This window comes from Corella eumyota, chromosome 2, assembly GCF_963082875.1.
Source record: "Corella eumyota chromosome 2, kaCorEumy4.1, whole genome shotgun sequence".
Classification (NCBI taxonomy): Eukaryota; Metazoa; Chordata; class Ascidiacea; order Phlebobranchia; family Corellidae; genus Corella; species Corella eumyota.
Window position 1 is genome coordinate 8,421,347 of NC_137491.1, and position 27,664 is coordinate 8,449,010.

Consider the following 27,664-nt stretch of genomic DNA (forward strand, 5'->3'; position numbering starts at 1 on the left):
GCTAATATAATAAAAAAATTCAAAATTGTTTTTTTTATTTTATTTATTGGTATATATATATATATATATAATTATGCATATATTATAAACTTCAAAACAATGTTTTCTATTAAAAAACAAAATTTTGAAAACTAATTGATTAAATACTAACACAATACTTTGTACCCTGTTTTTTATAATTGCAAAGAAATACAATTGAGGTTTTGTAGTCTTGACATATATTAATTTCAGTGTAAATTAAAACAATGTTTTTACCATTACAACACCTGATTAAATTTATAAAAACACCAAATTACGAACATTGTACGGAATCTGTTAAGATTTTTTTGTACAAATCCAAATCAAATGAATCATACATTCGAATCGGGCCAAAAACATCATCTTTCTTAAATGGGCTGTGATTAACCACCACTGCACCTCGTGATAGAAATCCAGCTAACTCAACGTTTAAATAAACATCCACAGGTTTTAACCCAACATTTTCGTTTAATGCAATGGCCATGGCATAAGCATCACAGATAACCATGCCTCGGTCAAATGGTAAACCTCTAAAAATCTTTGCCAATGGCAGGTTAGCCATCTGAACAAAACATTAAAATAATGTTGTACGAAACAAAAAATAAAATCATTTTTTTACATGCAATTTTATCAGCAATAACAAGTTATATATACAAAGGGTTTTCTCACTTTTATAAAGGCAGCGATTTTGTTTTTATCATCTTTTAACCATTCATCAAACCATTCCCATGATAAGGCATAATCACACGTGTACTCATAATTAATCAGGTGTGTAGGACATACTTTGTGAAACTCACTTAATGTTATATAGGCAGATTCAGGGTCAAAATGAAAATTAAACTCTGCTGCGGATGTTGTATTTCCTTAAAACAGTAAAATGCAAAAAAAAATATATTCCTAAAATATTTCTTAACCTTAAGCTATTTTAGTTGTTTTAAAAATTAAGTTTTATGGCATATTGTATATACCTCTTCCATATCGACTCCCACCCATAATATATAAGCTCTTCAACCTTTTTGGTAAATCTGGATCACATCTTACAGCTAGAGCTAAATTTGTCAGAGGACCGGTGGCAACTATCTAAAAAGTTAACACTAGGTATATATAACAAAAGATTTTTAATATTAAATGAAGTTACTCAAAGTAGTCTGTTATTTTACCTTGAGGTTGCCAGCATATTCCTTTGAGAGCCTTATAATAGCTTGCACAGCGTGTTCTTCCTAAAAATAAAAAAAAGGACAACAATATATTTTCTGTTCAAATAAAACAAAGAAGGGCTTTAAAAAAATGTAATTTTTTTACTTATATCTTGCCTTTAAATGGATGAGTAAATCAGGTGATGCCTTTGGATAAAAGTCCGGCTGACCCCCCATTCCATCTTCTCCATGAACATGAGCAGCATCAGTTGGATTTGTTAGGGGTACAAGGGGAACACTTGCCCCTTTAAACAAAGGAATCTAGACCAACATACACAATAAGAGGTTCATATTTAATATCGAAAAATTAAAAACAAAAACAATTTTTAGACTAATTGTAACCTGTTGTTATTGAAATTTTTTTAATTTCAAAAAATTGGTTTGCATTAAAAGTAAGCCTAAAAATACTATAAAATTTTCATGAGTTAGTTTATAAAAAACATTTATATAATTATAGTTCAACCTCTTCAAGTAAATTAAACAGCTTAAGTATTCTCAAGTTGTTCATCACAACATGATTGATTCCTATATTGCCTTCCACGCATGTTACTCCAACAACTTTAACGTCTTTGTTGTGACGACGACTTAATAACATGATCAGGGCAACAGCATCGTCACTACCAGTGTCACAATCAAATAAAATTACATCTTTTGATGTCATTTTACCAGCTTTCTGCTACCAAAAATAGTTATGAATTAAATGGATTTAAGGTTGCTTATTAGTAGTAGCAAACTAACTGACTAGTCTGCACTTTTAATTTTCGTTTTGTGTGCCGGAAACTTTATAAAAACAAGGAAATGGTTTTATCTCATGTCTATTGGTTTTAAAGCAAAGTATCATAAATGTGTCCCGTTTTTGTAATGACATTTGCAGTTAGTTTATATTAAGCTGAACCACATTGTAGAAACTTGTTGTTTATCAGTTTATGCTTTGCTATAGTTCCACCTTGCTTTTCACGTGGTTATTGTTGTTCTAGTTCCACTTCATTTACTTTTGTCTATTTTGTATATTTTTTGTTATGGTGGAATTAAAAAAAATAATTAAAGTCGTTATATACTGCTACGTTAAATTAAAATTGATAAATAGTACATTACAGACCATTTTATTTTTTTTAAATAAAATTTAATCATTAACCTTTTTTACTTGTTAGCTTATGCAGATAATAAACATAATTTTGCAGTTGTATAAACTATTTATTTTGTAAAATAATCTGTTTCTCTATTTGCGTTAGATTAGAGAGTACAGTTTATTGACATATGGTTGCATTTAAACTAGTTTATTGACATTTGGCTGCATTTAAACTCTATAAACATAGTGCTGTAGTTGCACTATTATATTTTAATATGTTGATTTTGTATTGTACTTTATTATAGCAATTCCTATATAAATAGACTGTGTTTGTTTTTTTTTCATTATGTTTAGAACACTTGCAAATTGTTTTGTTTTTTTATTCATTTAATAATTTTGACCCAAATTTGTGGGATAATGCACAATAGATTTGTGTTAATCTTGGGCAGATGTGCATTATTTTGAAGTATATTACAGTTTAAAAATGTTTTTTATTTAAAAATTTTAAATAAATTAGTTTAAGCACTAACGATTTGATTATAACAATAAATTGAAAAATAGTTAGTAAACATTTTTAATATTGGCAACTCTGCAGGGAAAACACCTGGGTTTGGAAATTGCGAGCATGTGTTAACATTTTAACAATAACTTTGCGAAAAAGACTTTTATTGTTGGGCTGATTCTATAGCTATTTCGAGCATAAGTTTTGTAAAGTAATGTTTTTTTTTTTAATTTTAGAACTTTTAGTTTTGAGAATCTAATTAGTCAATAAGTTTTAACTTAAAATCTGTAAAAATGGAAGATGACAAAGTACTTGCAGAGCAATTGTTTGAATCTATAAATAAAGGTTTGTTTCTATTATTTACACGATATGTTTTATTGTTTATATTAATATGTTTTAAGTAAATTAAATTGATTTTGTTTATTTCAGATGACATAGCTGATGTTAAAAATTTAATTGAAGAAAAAAATGTTACTGTGAAGTGCTTTGATGAGGTAAATCAATTTAAATTAAGTTTTATTTTTTTTATTTTTACCTTTGTTTTGATAAACACTTATCTTTTTCTTTTGTTTTTTTTAGAATGGAATGTCTCCATTAATGCAAGCTTCATACAAGGGTCATGATGAAATTTGTTTGTATTTAATAGAAAAAGGAGCAGATGTAAATGCAACTCAAAATGAAAGTGAATATACTGCACTTATGTTAGCAGCATTAGCAGGTAAATGCAAATTTTTCTTTAATATTGTATTTTTAATTATAGACAGTTTTATTAAGTTACATTAATGTATCAAAAATACTTAATTTTTTGTACAAGTACAGTACTTTAACATTTTGTGTGATAACCAAATATTTAAGTTTACATTTGTATTTAAATATTTAAAATTTTTTCGTAGGACGACTTACAACAGTAGCTTTGTTGTTACAAAATAAAGCAAATTTACAAAAGTGTAACACAATCGGAAAAACTGCATCTGCTCTGGCAGCTTTTGTAGGTTAGTAAATATTGCTCATTTTACAATAAAAATATTAAGTATTTAAATGTTTTTGTACAATGTAAAGATTGTATTTTATCTTTTCCACTGTAAATTAAAAAACACAAAATTTAAATCAAATTTCTATTATTTTGTTGCAGGACAGCATGAATGTGCTAATATGATAACAAACTATCTCTCAATTGATAAACTTGATATATATGTGGTTGGGCAAGGTGATAAAAAACCGAGACTTGCATTATTTGCTGCAGAACCACTCCAAAAACTTGTAACTTCTTTTAATCCACACCCTGTAAAGGTAATTGTTTTTTTTTTTAATATTAGTTTTTTTTATGCCAAGCAAAATGTTATTTAAAGTATATTTTTTAAAATTTTTATTTTTACTTATATTGTAAAAATCTTAAAATTATGTTAAGGTGATATTAACAGTGAAGGACAACGAGAAAATCTGTAATGTAGACACCCTACAAGAGATGGTGAATGTTTTAAGAGACTTTTGTTCAAAATGTGTTAGATCAAAGTAAGTTAATTATACTTAAAAAAAACTTTTTTTTGTAATTTGTTATAAATTTAACATTAGGGTTGCATGATTTTAGACAGGACACTTTTTTAAGTTTTGCAATCTTTTACTGTTACAATAAACATGCCAAGCACTGTAATAGACTTTGTATTAGATAAGGTTCGGTGTTTTTTTGAATTTTTAAATATATACAGAACTGATTATGATGAAGGTTTGGCATTAAGAGTTCATTATTATGCTACCATCCTTGACATAGTTAAAGGATTTTTAAAGGACTCACCAGAAAAGAAATTGGATTCATTTATCAAAAAGTAAGTATATGCATTAAATATAAGAATATAATTAAAAGTTTATAATGGTTACCATAATCGCAATTAAATGTTTATGCCTTTAAGTTAAACGATTTATGTTTTTTCATAGATTTTTACAAGCTGACGAAAATGGATTTTCTGTTGCTGTAGAAAATGCTATAAGAAAATGTTTTCAGGGATTTCCCTATCCCGATCTTCCTTTATTACAAACTTTTGTCATGACAGTATCAAAAACAAAAATTGTGAGTTTTATATTTTTATTGTGTTACTGCCCACAACGTAACGGTATTGAGGCTTTTTATATACAAATTTTTTATTGTGTTTGTTAAAAAACTTGTGTTAATAAACTTAACACTTTATTAACTTTTTTATCAAATTTTTATTGCCATTGTAGTGTAATATAGTACATATTTATTTTGTTAAAAAACCAAAAAATATTTATAGTAAGTAAAGTTAAAAATTCACCTTAAATTTGCATTTTAGTTTTGATTCTTTTTTTACATAGGGTTCTGATCCGACATCACTTCACTGTTTGTTGACAATGTTTTATGGAGCTCACTCAACCTCAAGAAGATATAATCAATGTGGAACTTGTGGATCGAATGCTTCCCCTCTGAGGTGTTCTGCTTGTAAAGAAGTAAGTAGAATGTAAAGGTTTTTACATCAATTTTTTTATATTTTGTAATTAAATTATATTGTTTTACATTTTTATTTAAATATTTTGGTAATATTTTTGTTTTAGGCTTATTTTTTTTTCAATTTTTAGCATATAAATTTTAAAAAACGTTTTTGTTTTTTAGGTTGTTTTATTTATTTCTGTTTTTATAACGGCCAATGAGATATAGTTTACAACTAAAAATTTTATTTATTTTTTCATTTTTATTGTTTTCAGGTTAGTTACTGCACCAAACGATGCCAGAAGTTACACTGGGGCATTCATAAGAAAACCTGCAAAAAATAACCGGTACATATTCATATTTAATATGATCTTGCAACTACTGTTTTTAAAATGTTTTGTAGAAATATTAATTTTTTCACATTTTACAACAAATTAGTAATTGAAAATATATGTGCTAGTATCGTTGTACTCTGTAGCAGTCTAAATTATTTTAAACGATTTTAAACTGTAAAATAAAGTTAAGTATATATACATTGCTTTATTATGTGCTTTTTTCTTTTTTGATAATTGTAATATGTGCTTATGACAGCGGTGATTTTTGCTTTCTGATTAAATTTTTTGTAACATTTTGATATAAAAGCAATTATGTATAATAGGAAGTAATAATTTATTACAGTGGCAAAGTGGTATAGTGGCGAGTCTATAATGTGTCATTCATTTTAACAAGTAATACAGTTATAAGCAGTATAACAATCTAATAAAATTTAAATCAAAACGGTTATAGCTAGTGTAAAATAGGTAATAAATAAACAAAAAAACATTCTTGAAATACTGGTAAAAAAAGAACTAGCAGGATATATTATTTGTTTGTTCTGGGATGGGTCTGTCTATTAATAAACTTTTTGAACGGTGTGTTTTCGACGAATGTCTATTTTTGTCGTTTTTCCAAACCCTCATGTTTTCTTTAATTGGCCGCGAGTGCCCTTCATGCCTAAGCAGGGTCGGTGTGGAACGGTGTGAAGGTAAAGACTGGGATTTTTCAATCTCGTTTTCCTTGTTTTTGTAAAGCGTCAGCTTCTCTAACCCGACGTTTTGACTTTAAAAGTAATAGTATTTCAGGTGACAAAAATTATTTGTTGTACTTTTATAAGATAGTTTGAAGATATTACAAAAGTAAGGTAGTTTTGTTATGCTACTTATAAGGTCATACTTTTACCTTAGAGTCATGAGGCCGGTTAGCAACTTTTGATTCGCCGTTGTTAGTTTACCTGAAAAAACATTTTAATCAAAAAATGGTATATTTAAATAAAATGGTGACACGTGTTATTAGGTATACGTAATCTTTATTCAACAATACATGACATTTATTCAATTCAAGTTACTTATTTTCTTCTTTTGTTCTTTAATAGTTTTATTTTGTGTGATGAACTTTTTTTGGATGTCTTGTCGTTCGGCCTGCAATCGTGCCTCCAAGAACATTAAACTTGATTCAATGTGGGTCAACTGTTCTACTTTTTCATTCGTGGTCGCCAAATATCTACAAAAATAGTTACTTAAAATATTTACATTAATTCTAGGTTAATCAATAACTAAAAGCTTCTAGGAAAATCTGGTGTTGACAGATATTTATCATGTAATGCAAATATGTTTCTGTCATTTTTGACGAAGGACTTAGAATAACTATTGTAATCGTATATGTTTAATTTATTGTTTAAATAATAGGTATTTGCCTTCGTTTCCACATTTCGGCTTCTTGGCGTGCCAAATAATACTTCATCATAATGTCTGAATCGTCTTCAGCCTGCAAAACAAGTGTTGAATTTAAATTGCAAAATTAAAGTACAAAATATCTATGCAAGATATATATGTTTTTGATTACGATTTTAGCATTTGTTTTTTAATTACTTTTAAATAATGTTAACCACAATAAACTCGATATTAAATTTCTTTTCACATTAAAGCTATTTGTTTGTACTTGAATTGAACGATGTTATTAAGTAAAATATTTATAAATCACAATCCATAAATCCATTTGACAATAACCATTATTGTTATGTGAAATTTTACAATAACTTTACCTCTTTTGTTGCTTTCGATTCCATTGTCCTGTTTATGCCAATTAAATGACAACAAATTCATTAACTTTTATTGAGGTTAGGGTCTTAAAGTTCTTAATTAAAACTAAATAAATTAAATTCTTTTGTAAGCGTCTGCATCCAATAGAAAGTTAATACAACGAAACATAACTTAGTAATGCCAATTTAAGCAATTAACGTAGGGTTGGTTTTGTTTACATAACATTCAAAAAACAGCTTTTCTATATTTAATCTGGTAGCACAACAGCGATTTAAAATACTAAATAAATCACTCTACTTCGTTGAATATATAATCGCATTTATGTAAGCCCTTTAATGACGCCCCTTGAAATGATTACCAGCCTCTTTTCGCTAATATTGCTATGGCTTGTTATGTTCAAAAGTATATATGAGCCTATGTAGCTCGCTCTTCGAATTAAGGGGATCCTAGTACAATGGCAAAAATACACAAAAGCTCTTTTGTTTTGAAGCCATTGGACGCCACTTTCTGAAGGACTGCGTCACAACATTAGCCGCCGCCAATTTCATTCAACTGTTCGGCAATCGTAAATTAATATAATTAACATTCGTCGTTTCTACGATAGCGAAAATGGAATTTAATTTGCTGTTAACAATAAATATATCACAGAATATTACATTTGGTATTTACAATCACATTTTTAAACAAATACTTTAATTTTATGTTTTGTTAATAGTTCGAAACCATCGATCACTTGGCTCGATCACAAACAAGTACTTGTCGTTCGGTTTAAATTGAAATAGTTAAATTGTTCAACAACTTTTATTGAGCCTTAACAGCTGGACTTAAACCCGGATTGCCCTCGTTAGTATTCTACTTGCTTGGGAAAATAAAAATCACTTTAATTCTCATTCTTGTGTTGTCGCTTTTGTGTATATGACGTCACTGTATTTAAAATTACCTTAGTTAGGTTTTTCAAGGGTTATTTGCGATTTTTTAATAGAATATACAAAATAAACTTTTAGCTAAATTGAATATAATTCTTATTTACAAAACTTTTTTTTATTTAATATTATCGATGACTTAGTTGTTTTGAATAAATTTCGTAACACAAGGGTTAATAACTACATATAGTCTAATATCGACCTTTTTAATATGTAAGTAAATGGTACTTTTTAACTTATTTTGATTTTTAACTAAAAAAATAGTGGATTTTTAATTAAACGCAAGAAAGAATTTAAAAACTGATAGAATACATAAATAATTTTTAAAATTTAATGCTTTTATTTGACATTTTTTGTGATTTTTTAGCAGCAAAAAATTTATTAAAATGTAAAAACCTTTAAAAATGTAAAAAAATTTAATTAATATAATTAGAATTTTGCTAATAAAAAATGTCAAGACAAAAATATGGTTTTCACAGTAAAAAAATATAAGGTAAAGCTACAAATAGGGTAGAAATTAGGGTAGAAATGGCTATATCTTGCAACAAATATGCATGTTTTTTTATTATGGTTAGAAATCTTAGATTTCACAAAAATTTTAGGTTTTGAGATTTCATAAATTTTTAATAAAAGTTTCATAACTTTTATGAATATTAATATTTTTGAAAAATATTTAGTAAACACGGTAATTGGACCTGTGCGGTTCTAACACAACAATTATTTTTCGATTTAAAATTTTTAATTTTTTAAAAAAAAATTTGTATGCAACATCATTGGCCAAAAATATCACGTGACCTAATTAAACCCAAAATAAAAATTACCTCAAACTTTTGTTTTACTGAAAATTTTCGCGAAATGTTTTATCTTGAATGTTAGTTAGGCCAATGCGCGTCTAATAAAATACAAAATTTTAGGTTTTGAGATTTCATAAATTTTTAATAAAAGTGTCATAACTTTTATGAATATTAATATTTTCGAAAAATATTTTGTAAACACGGTAATTTGACCTGTGCGGTTCTAACACAACAATTATTTTTCGATTTAAAATTTTTTTTTTTTCAATTTGTATGCAATCTTATTGGTCAAAAATATCACGTTACCTAATTAAACCCAAAATAAAAATTATCTCAAACTTTTGTTCTACTCAAAAATTTTTGCAAAATGTTTTATCTTGAATGTTAGTTAGGCCAATGCGCGTCTAATAAAATACAAAATTTTAGGTTTTGAGATTTCATAAATTTTTAATAAAAGTGTCATAACTTTTATGAATATTAATATTTTCGAAAAATATTTTGTAAACACGGTAATTTGACCTGTGCGGTTCTAACACAACAATTATTTTTCAATTTTAAATTTTTTATTTATTTTTTTTAAATTTGTATGCAATAACATTGGCCAAAAATATCACGTGACCTAATTAAACCCAAAATAAAAATTACCTCAAACTTTTGTTTTACTGAAAATTTTCGCGAAATGTTTTATCTTGAATGTTAGTTAGGCCAATGCGCGCCTAATTAAATATAAAATTTCAGATTTCGAGATTTCATAAATTTTTAATAAAAGTTTCATAACTTTTATGAATATTAATATTTTTGAAAAATATTTTGTAAACACGGTAATTGGACCTGTGCGGTTCTAACACAACAATTATTTTTCGATTTAAAATTTTATATTTTTTTTCAAAAAATTTGTATGCAATACATTGGCCAAAAATATCACGTGACCTAATTAAACCCAAAATAAAAATTATCTCAAACTTTTGTTCTACTCAAAATTTTTGCAAAATGTTTTATCTTGAATGTTAGTTAGGCCAATGCGCGCCTAATTAAATATAAAATTTCAGATTTTGTGATTTCATAAATTTTTAATAAAAGTTTCATAACTTTTATGAATATTAATATTTTCGAAAAATATTTTGTAAACACGGTAATTGGACCTGTGCGGTTCTAACACAACAATTATTTTTCGATATAAAATTTTTAATTTTTTAAAAAAAAATTTGTATGCAATATCATTGGCCAAAAATATCACGTGACCTAATTAAACCCAAAATAAAAATTACCTCAAACTTTTGTTTTACTGAAAATTTTCGCGAAATGTTTTATCTTGAATGTTAGTTAGGCCAATGCGCGTGTAATAAAATACAAAATTTTAGGTTTTGAGATTTCATAAATTTTTAATAAAAGTTTCATAACTTTTATGAATATTAATATTTTCGAAAAATATTTTGTAAACACGGTAATTGGACCTATAGTGCGGTTCTAACACAACAATTATTTTTCGATTTAAAATTTTTTATTTTTTTTAAAAATTTGTATGCAATATCATTGGCCAAAAATATCACGTGACCTAATTAAACCCAAAATAAAAATTACCTCAAACTTTTGTTTTACTAAAAATTTTCGCGAAATGTTTTATCTTGAATGTTAGTTAGGCCAATGCACGCCTAATTAAATATAAAATTTCAAATTTTGAGATTTCATAAATTTTTAATAAAAGTTTCATAACTTTTATGAATATTAATATTTTCAAAAAAAATATTTTGTAAACACGGTAATTGGACATGTGCGGTTCTAACACAACAATTATTTTTCGATTTAAAATTTTTTATTTTTTTTTCAAAAAATTTGTATGCAATATCATTGGCCAAAAATATCACTTGAACTAATAAAAACCAAAATAAAAATTACCTCAAACTTTTGTTTTACTGAAAATTTTCGCGAAATGTTTTATCTTGAATGTTAGCTAGGCCAATGCGCGCCTAATTAAATATAAAATTTCAGATTTTGAGATTTCATAAATTTTTAATAAAAGTTTCATAACTTTTATGAATATAAATATTTTCGAAAAATATTTTGTAAACACGGTAATTGGACCTGTGCGGTTCTAACACAACAATTATTTTTCGATTTAAAATTTGTTATTTTAAAAAAAAAATTTGTATGCAATATCATTGGCCAAAAATATCACGTGACCTAATTAAACCCAAAATAAAAATTACCTCAAACTTTTGTTTTACTGAAAATTTTCGCGAAATGTTTTATCTTGAATGTTAGTTAGGCCAATGCGCGTCTAATAAAATACAAAATTTTAGGTTTTGAGATTTCATAAATTTTTAATAAAAGTTTCATAACTTTTATGAATATTAATATTTTCGAAAAATATTTTGTAAACACGGTAATTGGACCTGTGCGGTTCTAACACAACAATTATTTTTCGATTTAAAATTTTTAATTTTTTTTCAAAAAATTTGTATGCAATATCATTGGCCAAAAATATCACGTGACCTAATTAAACCCAAAATAAAAATTACCTCAAACTTTTGTTTTACTGAAAATTTTCGCGAAATGTTTTATCTTGAATGTTAGTTAGGCCAATGCGCGTGTAATAAAATACAAAATTTTAGGTTTTGAGATTTCATAAATTTTTAATAAAAGTTTCATAACTTTTATGAATATTAATATTTTCGAAAAATATTTTGTAAACACGGTAATTGGACCTATAGTGCGGTTCTAACACAACAATTATTTTTCGATTTAAAATTTTTTATTTTTTTTAAAAATTTGTATGCAATATCATTGGCCAAAAATATCACGTGACCTAATTAAACCCAAAATAAAAATTACCTCAAACTTTTGTTTTACTAAAAATTTTCGCGAAATGTTTTATCTTGAATGTTAGTTAGGCCAATGCACGCCTAATTAAATATAAAATTTCAAATTTTGAGATTTCATAAATTTTTAATAAAAGTTTCATAACTTTTATGAATATTAATATTTTCAAAAAAAATATTTTGTAAACACGGTAATTGGACATGTGCGGTTCTAACACAACAATTATTTTTCGATTTAAAATTTTTTATTTTTTTTTCAAAAAATTTGTATGCAATATCATTGGCCAAAAATATCACTTGAACTAATAAAAACCAAAATAAAAATTACCTCAAACTTTTGTTTTACTGAAAATTTTCGCGAAATGTTTTATCTTGAATGTTAGCTAGGCCAATGCGCGCCTAATTAAATATAAAATTTCAGATTTTGAGATTTCATAAATTTTTAATAAAAGTTTCATAACTTTTATGAATATAAATATTTTCGAAAAATATTTTGTAAACACGGTAATTGGACCTGTGCGGTTCTAACACAACAATTATTTTTCGATTTAAAATTTGTTATTTTAAAAAAAAAATTTGTATGCAATATCATTGGCCAAAAATATCACGTGACCTAATTAAACCCAAAATAAAAATTACCTCAAACTTTTGTTTTACTGAAAATTTTCGCGAAATGTTTTATCTTGAATGTTAGTTAGGCCAATGCGCGTCTAATAAAATACAAAATTTTAGGTTTTGAGATTTCATAAATTTTTAATAAAAGTTTCATAACTTTTATGAATATTAATATTTTCGAAAAATATTTTGTAAACACGGTAATTGGACCTGTGCGGTTCTAACACAACAATTATTTTTCGATTTAAAATTTTTAATTTTTTTTCAAAAAATTTGTATGCAATATCATTGGCCAAAAATATCACGTGACCTAATTAAACCCAAAATAAAAATTACCTCAAACTTTTGTTTTACTGAAAATTTTTGCGAAATGTTTTATCTTGTATGTTAGTTAGGACAATGTGCGTCTAATAAAATACAAAATTTTAGGTTTTGAGATTTCATAAATTTTTAATAAAAGTGTCATAACTTTTATGAATATTAATATTTTCGAAAAATATTTTGTAAACACGGTAATTGGCCTGTGCGGTTCTAACACAACAATTATTTTTCGATTTAAAATTTGTTATATTTTTTTTTAAATTTGTATGCAATATCATTGGCCAAAAATATCACTTGACCTAATGAAAACCAAAATAAAAATTACCTCAAACTTTTGTTTTACTGAAAATTTTCGCGAAATGTTTTATCTTGAATGTTAGTTAGGCCAATGCGCGCCTAATTAAATATAAAATTTCAGATTTTGAGATTTCATAAATTTTTAATAAAAGTTTCATAACTTTTATGAATATTAATATTTTCGAAAAATATTTTGTAAACACGGTAATTGGACCTGTGCAGTTCTAACACAACAATTATTTTTCGATTTAAAATTTTATATTTTTTTTCAAAAAATTTGTATGCAATCTCATTGGTCAAAAATATCACGTGACCTAATTAAACCCAAAATAAAATTTATCTCAAACTTTTGTTCTACTCAAAAATTTTTGCGAAATGTTTTATCTTGTATGTTAGTTAGGACAATGTGCGTCTAATAAAATACAAAATTTTAGGTTTTGAGATTTCATAAATTTTTAATAAAAGTTTTATAACTTTTATGAATATTAATATTTTTGAAAAATATTTTGTAAACACGGTAATTGGACCTGTGCGGTTCTAACACAACAATTATTTTTTGATTTAAAAGTTTTTATTTTTTTTCAAAAAATTTGTATGCAATATCATTGGCTAAAAATATCACGTGACCTAATTAAACCCAAAATAAAAATTACCTCAAACTTTTGTTTTACTAAAAATTTTCGCGAAATGTTTTATCTTGAATGTTAGTTAGGCCAATGCGCCTCTAATAAAATACAAAATTTTAGGTTTTTAGATTTCATAAATTTTTAATAAAAGTTTCATAACTTTTATGAATATTAATCTTTTTGAAAAATATTTTGTAAACACGGTAAATGGACCTGTGCGGTTCTAACACAACAATTGTTTTTTGATTTAAAATTTTTAATTTTTTTTTTTAAAATTTGTATGCAATATCATTGGCCAAAAATATCACGTGACCTAATTAAACCCAAAATAAAAATTACCTCAAACTTTTGTTTAACTGAAAATTTTTGCGAAATGTTTTATCTTAAATGTTAGTTAGGCCAATGCGCGTCTAATAAAATACAAAATTTTAGGTTTTAAGATTTCATAAATTTTTAATAAAAGTTTCATAACTTTTATGAATATTAATATTTTTGAAAAATATTTTGTAAACACGGCAATTGGACCTGTGCGGTTCTAACACAACAATTATTTTTCGATTTAAAATTTTTAATTTTTTTTTCAAAAAATTAGTATGCAATATCATTGGCCAAAAATATCACGTGACCTAATGAAAACCAAAATAAAAATTACCTCAAACTTTTGTTTTACTGAAAATTTTCGCGAAATGTTTTATCTTAAATGTTAGTTAGGCCAATGCGCGTCTAATAAAATACAAAATTTTAAGTTTTGAGATTTCATAAATTTTTAATAAAAGTTTCATTACTTTTATGAATATTAATATTTTCAAAAAAAATATTTTGTAAACACGGTAATTTGACCTGTGCGGTTCTAACACAACAATTATTTTTCGATTTTGCAATATCATTGGCTAAAAATATCACGTGACCTAATTAAACCCAAAATAAAAATTACCTCAAACTTTTGTTTTACTAAAAATTTTCGCGAAATGTTTTATCTTGAATGTTAGTTAGGCCAATGCGCCTCTAATAAAATACAAAATTTTAGGTTTTTAGATTTCATAAATTTTTAATAAAAGTTTCATAACTTTTATGAATATTAATCTTTTTGAAAAATATTTTGTAAACACGGTAAATGGACCTGTGCGGTTCTAACACAACAATTGTTTTTTGATTTAAAATTTTTAATTTTTTTTTTTTAAATTTGTATGCAATATCATTGGCCAAAAATATCACGTGACCTAATTAAACCCAAAATAAAAATTACCTCAAACTTTTGTTTAACTGAAAATTTTTGCGAAATGTTTTATCTTAAATGTTAGTTAGGCCAATGCGCGTCTAATAAAATACAAAATTTTAGGTTTTAAGATTTCATAAATTTTTAATAAAAGTTTCATAACTTTTATGAATATTAATATTTTTGAAAAATATTTTGTAAACACGGCAATTGGACCTGTGCGGTTCTAACACAACAATTATTTTTCGATTTAAAATTTTTAATTTTTTTTTCAAAAAATTAGTATGCAATATCATTGGCCAAAAATATCACGTGACCTAATGAAAACCAAAATAAAAATTACCTCAAACTTTTGTTTTACTGAAAATTTTCGCGAAATGTTTTATCTTGAATGTTAGTTAGGCCAATGCGCGTCTAATAAAATACAAAATTTTAAGTTTTGAGATTTCATAAATTTTTAATAAAAGTTTCATAACTTTTATGAATATTAATATTTTCGAAAAATATTTTGTAAACACGGTAATTAGACCTGTGCGGTTCTAACACAACAATTATTTTTCGATTTAAAATTTTTTATTTTTTTTCAAAAAATTTGTATGCAATATCATTGGCCAAAAATATCACGTGACCTAATTAAACCCAAAATAAAAATTACCTCAAACTTTTGTTTTACTGAAAATTTTCGCGAAATGTTTTATCTTGAAGGTTAGTTAGGCCAATGCGCGTCTAATAAAATACAAAATTTTAGGTTTTGAGATTTCATAAATTTTTAATAAAAGTTTTATAAATTTTATGAATATTAATATTTTTGAAAAATATTTTGTAAACACGGTAATTGGACCTGTGCGGTTCTAACACAACAATTATTTTTTGATTTAAAAGTTTTTATTTTTTTTCAAAAAATTTGTATGCAATATCATTGGCTAAAAATATCACGTGACCTAATTAAACCCAAAATAAAAATTACCTCAAACTTTTGTTTTACTAAAAATTTTCGCGAAATGTTTTATCTTGAATGTTAGTTAGGCCAATGCGCCTCTAATAAAATACAAAATTTTAGGTTTTGAGATTTCATAAATTTTTAATAAAAGTGTCATAACTTTTATGAATATTAATATTTTCGAAAAATATTTTGTAAACACGGTAATTGGCCTGTGCGGTTCTAACACAACAATTATTTTTCAATTTAAAATTTGTTATATTTTTTTTTTAAATTTGTATGCAATATCATTGGCCAAAAATATCACTTGACCTAATGAAAACCAAAATAAAAATTACCTCAAACTTTTGTTTTACTGAAAATTTTTGCGAAATGTTTTATCTTGTATGTTAGTTAGGACAATGTGCGTCTAATAAAATACAAAATTTTAGGTTTTGAGATTTCATAAATTTTTAATAAAAGTGTCATAACTTTTATGAATATTAATATTTTCGAAAAATATTTTGTAAACACGGTAATTGGCCTGTGCGGTTCTAACACAACAATTATTTTTCGATTTAAAATTTGTTATATTTTTTTTTTAAATTTGTATGCAATATCATTGGCCAAAAATATCACTTGACCTAATGAAAACCAAAATAAAAATTACCTCAAACTTTTGTTTTACTGAAAATTTTCGCGAAATGTTTTATCTTGAATGTTAGTTAGGCCAATGCGCGCCTAATTAAATATAAAATTTCAGATTTTGAGATTTCATAAATTTTTAATAAAAGTTTCATAACTTTTATGAATATTAATATTTTCGAAAAATATTTTGTAAACACGGTAATTGGACCTGTGCGGTTCTAATACAACAATTATTTTTCGATTTAAAATTTTATATTTTTTTTCAAAAAATTTGTATGCAATCTCATTGGTCAAAAATATCACGTGACCTAATTAAACCCAAAATAAAATTTATCTCAAACTTTTGTTCTACTCAAAAATTTTTGCGAAATGTTTTATCTTGTATGTTAGTTAGGACAATGTGCGTCTAATAAAATACAAAATTTTAGGTTTTGAGATTTCATAAATTTTTAATAAAAGTTTTATAACTTTTATGAATATTAATATTTTTGAAAAATATTTTGTAAACACGGTAATTGGACCTGTGCGGTTCTAACACAACAATTATTTTTTGATTTAAAAGTTTTTATTTTTTTTCAAAAAATTTGTATGCAATATCATTGGCTAAAAATATCACGTGACCTAATTAAACCCAAAATAAAAATTACCTCAAACTTTTGTTTTACTAAAAATTTTCGCGAAATGTTTTATCTTGAATGTTAGTTAGGCCAATGCGCCTCTAATAAAATACAAAATTTTAGGTTTTTAGATTTCATAAATTTTTAATAAAAGTTTCATAACTTTTATGAATATTAATCTTTTTGAAGAATATTTTGTAAACACGGTAAATGGACCTGTGCGGTTCTAACGCAACAATTGTTTTTTGATTTAAAATTTTTAATTTTTTTTTTTTTAAATTTGTATGCAATATCATTGGCCAAAAATATCACGTGACCTAATTAAACCCAAAATAAAAATTACCTCAAACTTTTGTTTAACTGAAAATTTTTGCGAAATGTTTTATCTTAAATGTTAGTTAGGCCAATGCGCGTCTAATAAAATACAAAATTTTAAGTTTTAAGATTTCATAAATTTTTAATAAAAGTTTCATAACTTTTATGAATATTAATATTTTTGAAAAATATTTTGTAAACACAGCAATTGGACCTGTGCGGTTCTAACACAACAATTATTTTTCGATTTAAAATTTTTAATTTTTTTTTCAAAAAATTAGTATGCAATATCATTGGCTAAAAATATCACGTGACCTAATGAAAACCAAAATAAAAATTACCTCAAACTTTTGTTTTACTGAAAATTTTCGCGAAATGTTTTATCTTGAATGTTAGTTAGGCCAATGCGCGTCTAATAAAATACAAAATTTTAAGTTTTGAGATTTCATAAATTTTTAATAAAAGTTTCATAACTTTTATGAATATTAATATTTTCGAAAAATATTTTGTAAACACGGTAATTGGACCTGTGCGGTTCTAACACAACAATTATTTTTCGATTTAAAATTTTTAATTTTTTTTCAAAAAATTTGTATGCAATATCATTGGCCAAAAATATCACGTGACCTAATTAAACCCAAAATAAAAATTACCTCAAACTTTTGTTTTACTGAAAATTTTTGCGAAATGTTTTATCTTGAAGGTTAGTTAGGCCAATGCGCGTCTAATAAAATACAAAATTTTAGGTTTTGAGATTTCATAAATTTTTAATAAAAGTGTCATAACTTTTATGAATATTAATATTTTCGAAAAATATTTTGTAAACACGGTAATTGGCCTGTGCGGTTCTAACACAACAATTATTTTTCGATTTAAAATTTGTTATATTTTTTTTTTAAATTTGTATGCAATATCATTGGCCAAAAATATCACTTGACCTAATGAAAACAAAATAAAAATTACCTCAAACTTTTGTTTTACTGAAAATTTTCGCGAAATGTTTTATCTTGAATGTTAGTTAGGCCAATGCGCGCCTAATTAAATATAAAATTTCAGATTTTGAGATTTCATAAATTTTTAATAAAAGTTTCATAACTTTTATGAATATTAATATTTTCGAAAAATATTTTGTAAACACGGTAATTGGACCTGTGCGGTTCTAACACAACAATTATTTTTCGATTTAAAATTTTATATTTTTTTTCAAAAAATTTGTATGCAATATCATTGGTCAAAAATATCACGTGACCTAATTAAACCCAAAATAAAATTTATCTCAAACTTTTGTTCTACTCAAAAATTTTTGCGAAATGTTTTATCTTGTATGTTAGTTAGGACAATGTGCGTCTAATAAAATACAAAATTTTAGGTTTTGAGATTTCATAAATTTTTAATAAAAGTTTTATAACTTTTATGAATATTAATATTTTTGAAAAATATTTTGTAAACACGGTAATTGGACCTGTGCGGTTCTAACACAACAATTATTTTTTGATTTAAAAGTTTTTATTTTTTTTCAAAAAATTTTTATGCAATATCATTGGCTAAAAATATCACGTGACCTAATTAAACCCAAAATAAAAATTACCTCAAACTTTTGTTTTACTAAAAATTTTCGCGAAATGTTTTATCTTGAATGTTAGTTAGGCCAATGCGCCTCTAATAAAATACAAAATTTTAGGTTTTTAGATTTCATAAATTTTTAATAAAAGTTTCATAACTTTTATGAATATTAATCTTTTGGAAAAATATTTTGTAAACACGGTAAATGGACCTGTGCGGTTCTAACACAACAATTGTTTTTTGATTTAAAATTTTTAATTTTTTTTTTTTAAATTTGTATGCAATATCATTGGCCAAAAATATCACGTGACCTAATTAAACCCAAAATAAAAATTACCTCAAACTTTTGTTTAACTGAAAATTTTTGCGAAATGTTTTATCTTGAATGTTAGTTAGGCCAATGCGCGTCTAATAAAATACAAAATTTTAGGTTTTAAGATTTCATAAATTTTTAATAAAAGTTTCATAACTTTTATGAATATTAATATTTTTGAAAAATATTTTGTAAACACGGCAATTGGACCTGTGCGGTTCTAACACAACAATTATTTTTCGATTTAAAATTTTTAATTTTTTTTTCAAAAAATTAGTATGCAATATCATTGGCCAAAAATATCACGTGACCTAATGAAAACCAAAATAAAAATTACCTCAAACTTTTGTTTTACTGAAAATTTTCGCGAAATGTTTTATCTTGAATGTTAGTTAGGCCAATGCGCGTCTAATAAAATACAAAATTTTAAGTTTTGAGATTTCATAAATTTTTAATAAAAGTTTCATTACTTTTATGAATATTAATATTTTCAAAAAAAATATTTTGTAAACACGGTAATTTGACCTGTGCGGTTCTAACACAACAATTATTTTTCGATTTAAAATTTTTTATTTTTTTTCAAAAAATTTGTATGCAATCTCATTGGCCAAAAATATCACGTGACCTAATTAAACCCAAAATAAAAATTACCTCAAACTTTTGTTTTACTAAAAATTTTCGCGAAATGTTTTATCTTGAATGTTAGTTAGGCCAATGCGCCTCTAATAAAATACAAAACTTTAGGTTTTGAGATTTCATAAATTTTTAATAAAAGTTTTATAACTTTTATGAATATTAATATTTTTGAAAAATATTTTGTAAACAAGGTAAATGGACCTGTGCGGTTCTAACACAACAATTTTTTTTCGATTTAAAATTTTTAATTTTTTTTCAGAAAATTTGTATGCAATATCATTGGCCAAAAATATCACGTGACCTAGTTAAACCCAAAATAAAAATTACCTCAAACTTTTGTTTTACTAAAAATTATCGCGAAATGTTTTATCTTGAATGTTAGTTAGGCCAATGCGCGTCTAATAAAATACAAAATTTTAGGTTTTGAGATTTCATAAATTTTTAATAAAAGTGTCATAAATTTTATGAATATTAATTAATATTTTTGAAAAATATTATGTAAACACGGTAATTTGACCTGTGCGGTTCTAACACAACAATTATTTTTCGATTTAAAAGTTTCTATTTTTTTCAAAAAATTTGTATGCAATATCATTTGCCAAAAATATCACGTGACCTAATTAAACCCAAAATAAAAATTACCTCAAACTTTTGTTTTACTAAAAATTTTCGCGAAATGTTTTATCTTGAATGTTAGTTAGGCCAATGCGCCTCTAATAAAATACAAAATTTTAGGTTTTTAGATTTTATAAATTTCTAATAAAAGTTTCATAACTTTTATGAATATTAATATTTTTGAAAAATATTTTGTAAACACGGTAAATGGACCTGTGCGGTTCTAACACAACAATTGTTTTTTGATTTAAAATTTTTAATTTTTTTTTTTTAAATTTGTATGCAATATCATTGGCCAAAAATATCACGTGACCTAATTAAACCAAAATAAAAATTACCTCAAACTTTTGTTTTACTGAAAATTTTCGCGAAATGTTTTATTTTGAATGTTAGTTAGGCCAATGCGCGTCTAATAAAATACAAAATTTTAGGTTTTAAGATTTCATAAATTTTTAATAAAAGTTTCATAACTTTTATGAATATTAATATTTTCGAAAAATATTTTGTAAACACGGTAATTGGACCTGTGCGGTTCTAACACAACAATTATTTTTCGATTTAAAATTTTTAATTTTTAAAAAAAAATTAGTATGCAATATCATTGGCCAAAAATATCACGTGACCTAATGAAAACCAAAATAAAAATTACCTCAAACTTTTGTTTTACTAAAAATTTTCGCGAAATGTTTTATCTTAAATGTTAGTTAGGCCAATGCGCGTCTAATAAAATACAAAATTTTAGGTTTTGAGATTTCATAAATTTTTAATAAAAGTTTCATAACTTTTATGAATATTAATATTTTCGAAAAATATTTTGTAAACACGGTAATTTGACCTGTGCAGTTCTAACACAACAATTATTTTTCGATTTAAAATTTTTTAGTTTTTTTTAAAAAATTTGTATGCAATCTCATTGGCCAAAAATATCACGTGACCTAATTAAACCCAAAATAAAAATTACCTCAAACTTTTGTTTTACTAAAAATTTTCGCGAAATGTTTTATCTTGAATGTTAGTTAGGCCAATGCGCCTCTAATAAAATACAAAATTTTAGGTTTTGAGATTTCATAAATTTTTAATAAAAGTTTCATAACTTTTATGAATATTAATATTTTTGAAAAATATTTTGTAAACAAGGTAAATGAACCTGTGCGGTTCTAACACAACAATTGTTTTTCGATTTAAAATTTTTAATTTTTTAAAAAAAAATTTGTATGCAATATAATTGGCCAAAAATATCACGTGACCTAATTAAACCCAAAATAAAAATTACCTCAAACTTTTGTTTTACTAAAAATTTTCGCGAAATGTTTTATCTTGAATGTTAGTTAGGCCAATGCGCGTCTAATAAAATACAAAATTTTAGGTTTTGAGATTTCATAAATTTTTAATAAAAGTGTCATAACTTTTATGAATATTAATATTTTTGAAAAATATTATGGTTACATAAAATAGTTTAACAAGGTATAAACTATAAAAATAACTTTATTTGGCATAAATTAAACGATCTGCCACGAATATTTAAAAATTTGACATATTTTAATATTTTTGGTACAAAAAAATAAACTTAAAATTTTGGCACAAATCGACATATCCTTTTTTTTATTGGTACCAACGTTTTATAAGCCAAAAACATTGATAAAGTTTTTTAGATTCAAAAATTTGAAGTTTTTCTAAATATTTTTTTATTCTAACTAGCATGGTCGGTAACGTCACAAAGTCACGTGGGTAAGCGCTGGTAAGAAAATGTAACTGAGTCGATAGGCCAAATATAAAAACAACGTAAATTTTGTTTAATAAATATTTCCACAAATTTTTTTTCTACATAGTTATTGTTAGGTCAATGCGCTGCTAATAAAATATATAAAACCGTGTTTTGAAAAGTGACACTTTACTAGTAAAAATGTCATAACTTTTTTAAATATTTACAATTTTACAAAATATTTTAAAAATATGTTAATTAGGCTACTGCGCTTGTATTAGTAAAGCTTTTTAAAATTAAAATAAACAGATTTACAAACTTGCGGAACTTAAGTTTATTGCGAAGAAAGCAGAACCCAATTTAAAATATGCAATATAAAAACACAACAAACTTACTACTGGACTTTATTCAATTTGCTATAAATAAATTAAGTTGATCGCATTATTGCACAAGGATTGATATGGGATTAAAATTTTAAAAATCAGTCAAATATTCAAGTGTACATAACCAAAAAATAATCAAAAATAAATTTTATTTTCGAATGTTTTGAACCATTATTAAACATATTTGAAATAGAATAGAAATACTACTTAGCAATTATATATTTACAGCACAATATGGGCATATACTCAACTTCAAATACCTGTTTATATATTTCTTTTATAATAACATAAACAACTAAATTATATTTGTTGTTCTGACTAAAATTTAATTTATACGCACAAGTAATATGACTGTAAATATAAAATGGAAAAATAAATACAAAAACCAGTATTACTAATAAAATAAAAAAAGCAAAATGCTAAACATAAATTATTGTTTAACATTATATAAGTATCTTTTTCGGGTATTACATTGCAAATAAAACAATGGTATAATTTTTAATCGTAAGTGCAATGTCAAGAAATTCATAAATAACACACCATTTTACTTACTAGTAAATATACTTATAACATAGCACCATTTAAAGTATACATAGGCTTACTCTTTAGCTACTATTAAGGTAACCATTTTTTTTAAATTTGCCTACTTATTTATCTTAGCATTTCTATATTTCTTGAAAGACATATACTCTTTTAGAAAAAAAAACACAAGTTCAATTTTTTTTTTCGAAAAAACATTTTTTTTAAATTCCTTTTTATCCATAGTGCGATCTTTCTTTTTTCTTAAAATCTCATCTTTCTTAATATCCATAAATTGACCAAAAAATAAATTTAAAAATTATTTTACATTTTAATTTTCAGACATTATCTTTTATTAGGAAGATGGCTTGGTGCATCAGCAAATGTGTATTTGAGGCGAAAAGCTTCGGCAAGCAAAAGTTTAACTTCTTCATCTCCCCAATGATGAGTTGGCACATTTTGAATCATTAACATTACTCCCTTAAAAATAAAAAAAAAGTTTTAAGTAAACTGTATTTTTAAATGTAAAAATAATTTTTTTTATAGATGTAAAGGTCTACACAATTTTTTTATAGACATATATTAAAGTTTTTAGATATAATTTTTAAACTTTTTAATATCTAACATTTTTTACATTTAGTTTCTAAACTAATAAATAGATAAAAAAAAAAACTTGTGCACTAAAATTTTACCTGAAAATCATTTTCAGATAGTAATTGTTTTCTCCATTGTTTCAAGAATGCTGCACAAACATATATGTGAAAGTCTGAAAATCCGTCAGTTTCCGCTAAATAAGTATCCCATAATCTGATGGTGCATCTAAAATATAAAATTTAATATTAATACAAAAGCGTAAATGAAAAAATACAAAGTATAAGGTATTTGTTAATTGTAAAAAAATTTTAGGCAACAAAACTACATCTAACCATAAAGTTGTTTCATTACAAAACAATTTTCATGTTATATATTCAAATACATTTAAAAATGTAAATAAAATTGGTTACGCTTTGCTACCTTAATGGAATTTCTCTCATTAAAAGATTATTCATCCAACGAAATGAAAATTGCAAATATTCAATTTGTTCTGCTTCCAAATGGGCATGTAATTCAGCTATAAAAAATTAATAAGTGTTGTAAAAATACTGTATATCTAAAAACTTCACAAAACAAAAATTTAATTTCAAATGATTTTACGAACCTATGTCAAGTTCACAAAACTAATAAAACAGTATAATATAAATATTATTACAGTAAGCAATAAGATATGAATTACCTTAGAGCAATATTTACAAAAATAATAGTTTAAAGTACAAATAAAACAATATTAAATAAAGTATTTTTCAATCAATAAACCAATAACTTACCATCAACTCTTTTAGTAAGTTCCTTAAGTTTGTTAACTTTATGTTGAACACCGGGTTGTGCAAAAGTGTAATTATCTTGAATACCATCAAGCAAATTACTGACGCACCAAAATGTGTCAGCTTCAATGTCGTCTACAACTGACTGCTCTAGTTTTTCTACTTCAAATGTTTCAACATCACAGCTTTCGTTTTCTTAAATACAATTAATAGGTTAATATAAGGCTGAAGTGAAACACCAAGTTTTTGGTTAAAAAAAAGGTAGTTTAAGAAAGGGTTAATATTGAATTTTAATCAAATTAATAAATTGCCTGTTACTAATAACCTTTTTTTTATAAAAATTTCAAAAGCAAAATCTAAATACCTTTAATCGCCAAATAATTTAGGGCTAATTTAGGGAAATTTAAGGCTAAATTGTTTTTTATCAGCAAAATTTATTTAGAAAAATAGGCAATTTGTTACACTTGGGTGCTAGTGCTTGAAGTCAACTTGGTTACATAATTAAATATTTTCTTTTAGATAAATCATATGGGCTATTCATTAACAAAAACATATTCCACATTTACTAGGCATGCTGGCGGTTTAAAACGCTTTTCAAACTAACCTATTTGGGCTGACAAGAACACTACAAAAAATGGGGTAACAAGGTCATTAATTCCCTGAACATATCCACTTGCTGGGTGACGGACTGCCCACACAAATAAAAGACGTTCAAAAACCTAAGACAAATAAATAAAAAAGTACAATTACATTAGATAAAGGTAAGTGATATGAATAGCAGAAGGCATTTTATAGCAAAAGGGTGTGAAATAACTAAGTGAATTATTGCCCGTCTTAAACAACCTACATTTTGTACAATAGATTGTTGAAATAAAGGAATAAGTGGATTGGTACGCGGAATATCAATGTGAATCTAAAAATAACAAAACACAGAACTTTATTTAAATATTAAATAACATATGGTTTTGAAATTAAATTTTAAACAAATGTACAAGTGTATTTTTTGCCTTTATATTTAAAGCTTACGCATATTTAAATAGTTAAATTTTGAGTAAAAACCTGATGAAAGGTTTGTTGATACATTGGAGTTTCCCTAGATTCATAATATTCATCCAGAAACTTAAAATATTCTTTTCTTTTTCTTGTCATGGCACTATGCCGTCTGTCTTTATTTGCAGGAAGGTAACCCTAAACAACGAACTTTGTTTATTTTTTTAATTTTATATATTAATGTAGAATTAAATTTAAATTTTCTAAAAAAAACTTAATAAAGTACAATAGAAACTATCGTAAAAAACAATAAATCTAAAATAATTTTTTTTGTGAAATAAACAATATTGTATCTTAAAGACAATACATAGATAAAATTGTAAAAAAAAATTCTTACAGAAAGAAGCTGCCAAGTGATTGCACGAACTGATGAAGGAATTCCAGACCAACTTAATTTTTTTAATTCATCTAAAAAAATTATATTAATTGGTACAAATTTTAATAGTAAAAAACATTAAAAGTAATATCTTACTACAGCTCATATGAAAAATAATACCTCCCTGAAAAAAAATTATATATATATATACATAATAAAAAAAACAATCAAATTACTTAGATCGGTAGATTCACTGTCAATAAGGCTTCTGAAATTTTCTATTCGTATATTTTCTCTTGATAGATTGGAAGGATTTCTTGCCATTCTTATTGACTGTGATTTAGGTGCACTACCAGCGCTTTGTTTGTCTAAAAGCAATAAAATTAGAAAAACTTTATTTACATGTTACACTAAAAAGATTGAAAAATATATATATATACGAAATTTAATTAAATAAATTTAATACTAAAAATCAATAAACAATATCTTACTTGGTGGAGCTAAAACAATTTTACTAAGTGCAATATCATTATTAAATTCCTTTTGTTTTGTTTCACTTTCAGTATCTTTATTTTCGCCATTTTCAGTTACATTTTTAAGGTCCTTTTCACTTATATTTTTATCATTGTCATTTACGTTGCTTCTGTCAGACAAAAAACTGGTGCCCACAATAGGTTGTTTAGTGTTAGGGACTGAATCATTTTCATTTAAAGTGCGACTGGCCCCTCCTGGAGCTTTTCTAGCGGAGGGTGAAAATGTTTTGGGTTCACTTGTGACTGGGGAATTGGATTTTGAAGTACTTTGGGATGAGCTTTTGTCTTGCGTTAAAATTGATCTTGAATGATTGTCAATAACTGCTTGAGCTGTTGAGTGTACCTAAACAAGTATATAAATTAGTAAGGTTTTGTAATTTCCAAAATTTTCAAAAATGTATATATACATATAGTAATACTTTTAAATACTTTTAAAATGTTTTGAAAAACTTTAATATTATGGTGTTCTTAAAGTTTGTTTGTTTGTTTTAACAGCAATTACAAAAACAATAGTCAATAAAGTTTTACATTTTCTGGACTGTATCCCATCTCAATTTTGGCGAGAGCAGTCCTTAAAAGATCATCATCAGTTGCATCCCAAGCATCTTCTGTATGATCCTCAAACTCTTTAAATGTTAATTTGTGTCGAGGACCATGTTGGGGAGACTCAAACACTTTATTTCGACCGGCAGGAGACTGTACCATACTATTTTCAAAACAATAAAAAAACAAAACTTTTTTTTATTTTATTTTAAAATCAAAACCTAGCCTACTCTTTTTAAAAAAAAAAATTAAATAATTTTAGGAAAACACCCAGTTATAACAACAACAAATAACTGTGCTTTTTTAACAATATATTTTTTTGTTTTCATAAGTAACTTACATTACCATGTTAAATGGGTTAACAGGTATTTGTCAAAATATACAACAAGAACTGACATACTTACTGTGTTAATATAAAACATGAAAAAAGTTGAAAACTAATAACCACTAGCAGCAGTTTTATATAAATAAAACTATTAATTTACATTTATATAAAAAATATTGATTTTTACCTTCCTGGCTTTTTTCCTGATGATCGTTTCCAAAAAGATTTTTTCTGTGAATTTTCATTCAGACTGGGACTATTCATGTTGTTTAAAATTAAGATAATTTTTGAACTACAAAACTTAATATAAGACCAACCCTGCTACAATAATTTAAATGTAATTAACAAATTTAATTTCTTACATTTGTAATAATATAATTTGTTTCTACTAC

At 25.2% G+C, this 27,664-nt stretch overlaps 4 protein-coding genes across 4 annotated transcripts; 1 reads left to right on the forward strand and 3 right to left on the reverse strand.

Moving 5' to 3' along the window:
• Positions 1-174: 174 nt before the first annotated feature.
• Positions 175-1,972, reverse strand: LOC145743069 (inosine-uridine preferring nucleoside hydrolase-like). Its single transcript, XM_082560948.1, has 6 exons — positions 1,678-1,972; positions 1,332-1,475; positions 1,179-1,238; positions 987-1,098; positions 688-881; positions 175-580 (listed from the first exon to the last, which is right to left on the reverse strand). Exons 1-6 carry the CDS (start codon positions 1,873-1,875, stop codon positions 293-295), a joined length of 996 nt encoding a protein of 331 aa, XP_082417074.1. The 5' UTR covers positions 1,876-1,972; the 3' UTR covers positions 175-292.
• A 1,047-nt stretch (positions 1,973-3,019) lies between these two features.
• LOC145742778 (ankyrin repeat and MYND domain-containing protein 2-like) lies at positions 3,020-5,863 on the forward strand. Its single transcript, XM_082560576.1, has 10 exons — positions 3,020-3,130; positions 3,215-3,279; positions 3,365-3,503; positions 3,679-3,777; positions 3,918-4,075; positions 4,194-4,297; positions 4,492-4,608; positions 4,718-4,850; positions 5,114-5,245; positions 5,501-5,863. Exons 1-10 carry the CDS (start codon positions 3,079-3,081, stop codon positions 5,567-5,569), a joined length of 1,068 nt encoding a protein of 355 aa, XP_082416702.1. The 5' UTR covers positions 3,020-3,078; the 3' UTR covers positions 5,570-5,863.
• Positions 5,500-7,546, reverse strand: LOC145742779 (uncharacterized). Its single transcript, XM_082560577.1, has 5 exons — positions 7,306-7,546; positions 6,958-7,028; positions 6,610-6,764; positions 6,444-6,495; positions 5,500-6,323 (listed from the first exon to the last, which is right to left on the reverse strand). Exons 1-5 carry the CDS (start codon positions 7,327-7,329, stop codon positions 6,074-6,076), a joined length of 552 nt encoding a protein of 183 aa, XP_082416703.1. The 5' UTR covers positions 7,330-7,546; the 3' UTR covers positions 5,500-6,073.
• Positions 7,547-22,566: 15,020 nt separating this feature from the next.
• LOC145744111 (TBC1 domain family member 22B-like) lies at positions 22,567-27,589 on the reverse strand. The gene is made up of 12 exons (XM_082562222.1): positions 27,460-27,589; positions 26,933-27,110; positions 26,363-26,747; positions 26,108-26,239; positions 25,893-25,963; positions 25,565-25,693; positions 25,353-25,418; positions 25,110-25,224; positions 24,509-24,700; positions 24,159-24,255; positions 23,837-23,963; positions 22,567-23,624 (listed from the first exon to the last, which is right to left on the reverse strand). Exons 1-12 carry the CDS (start codon positions 27,534-27,536, stop codon positions 23,490-23,492), a joined length of 1,704 nt encoding a protein of 567 aa, XP_082418348.1. The 5' UTR covers positions 27,537-27,589; the 3' UTR covers positions 22,567-23,489.
• Positions 27,590-27,664: the final 75 nt, after the last annotated feature.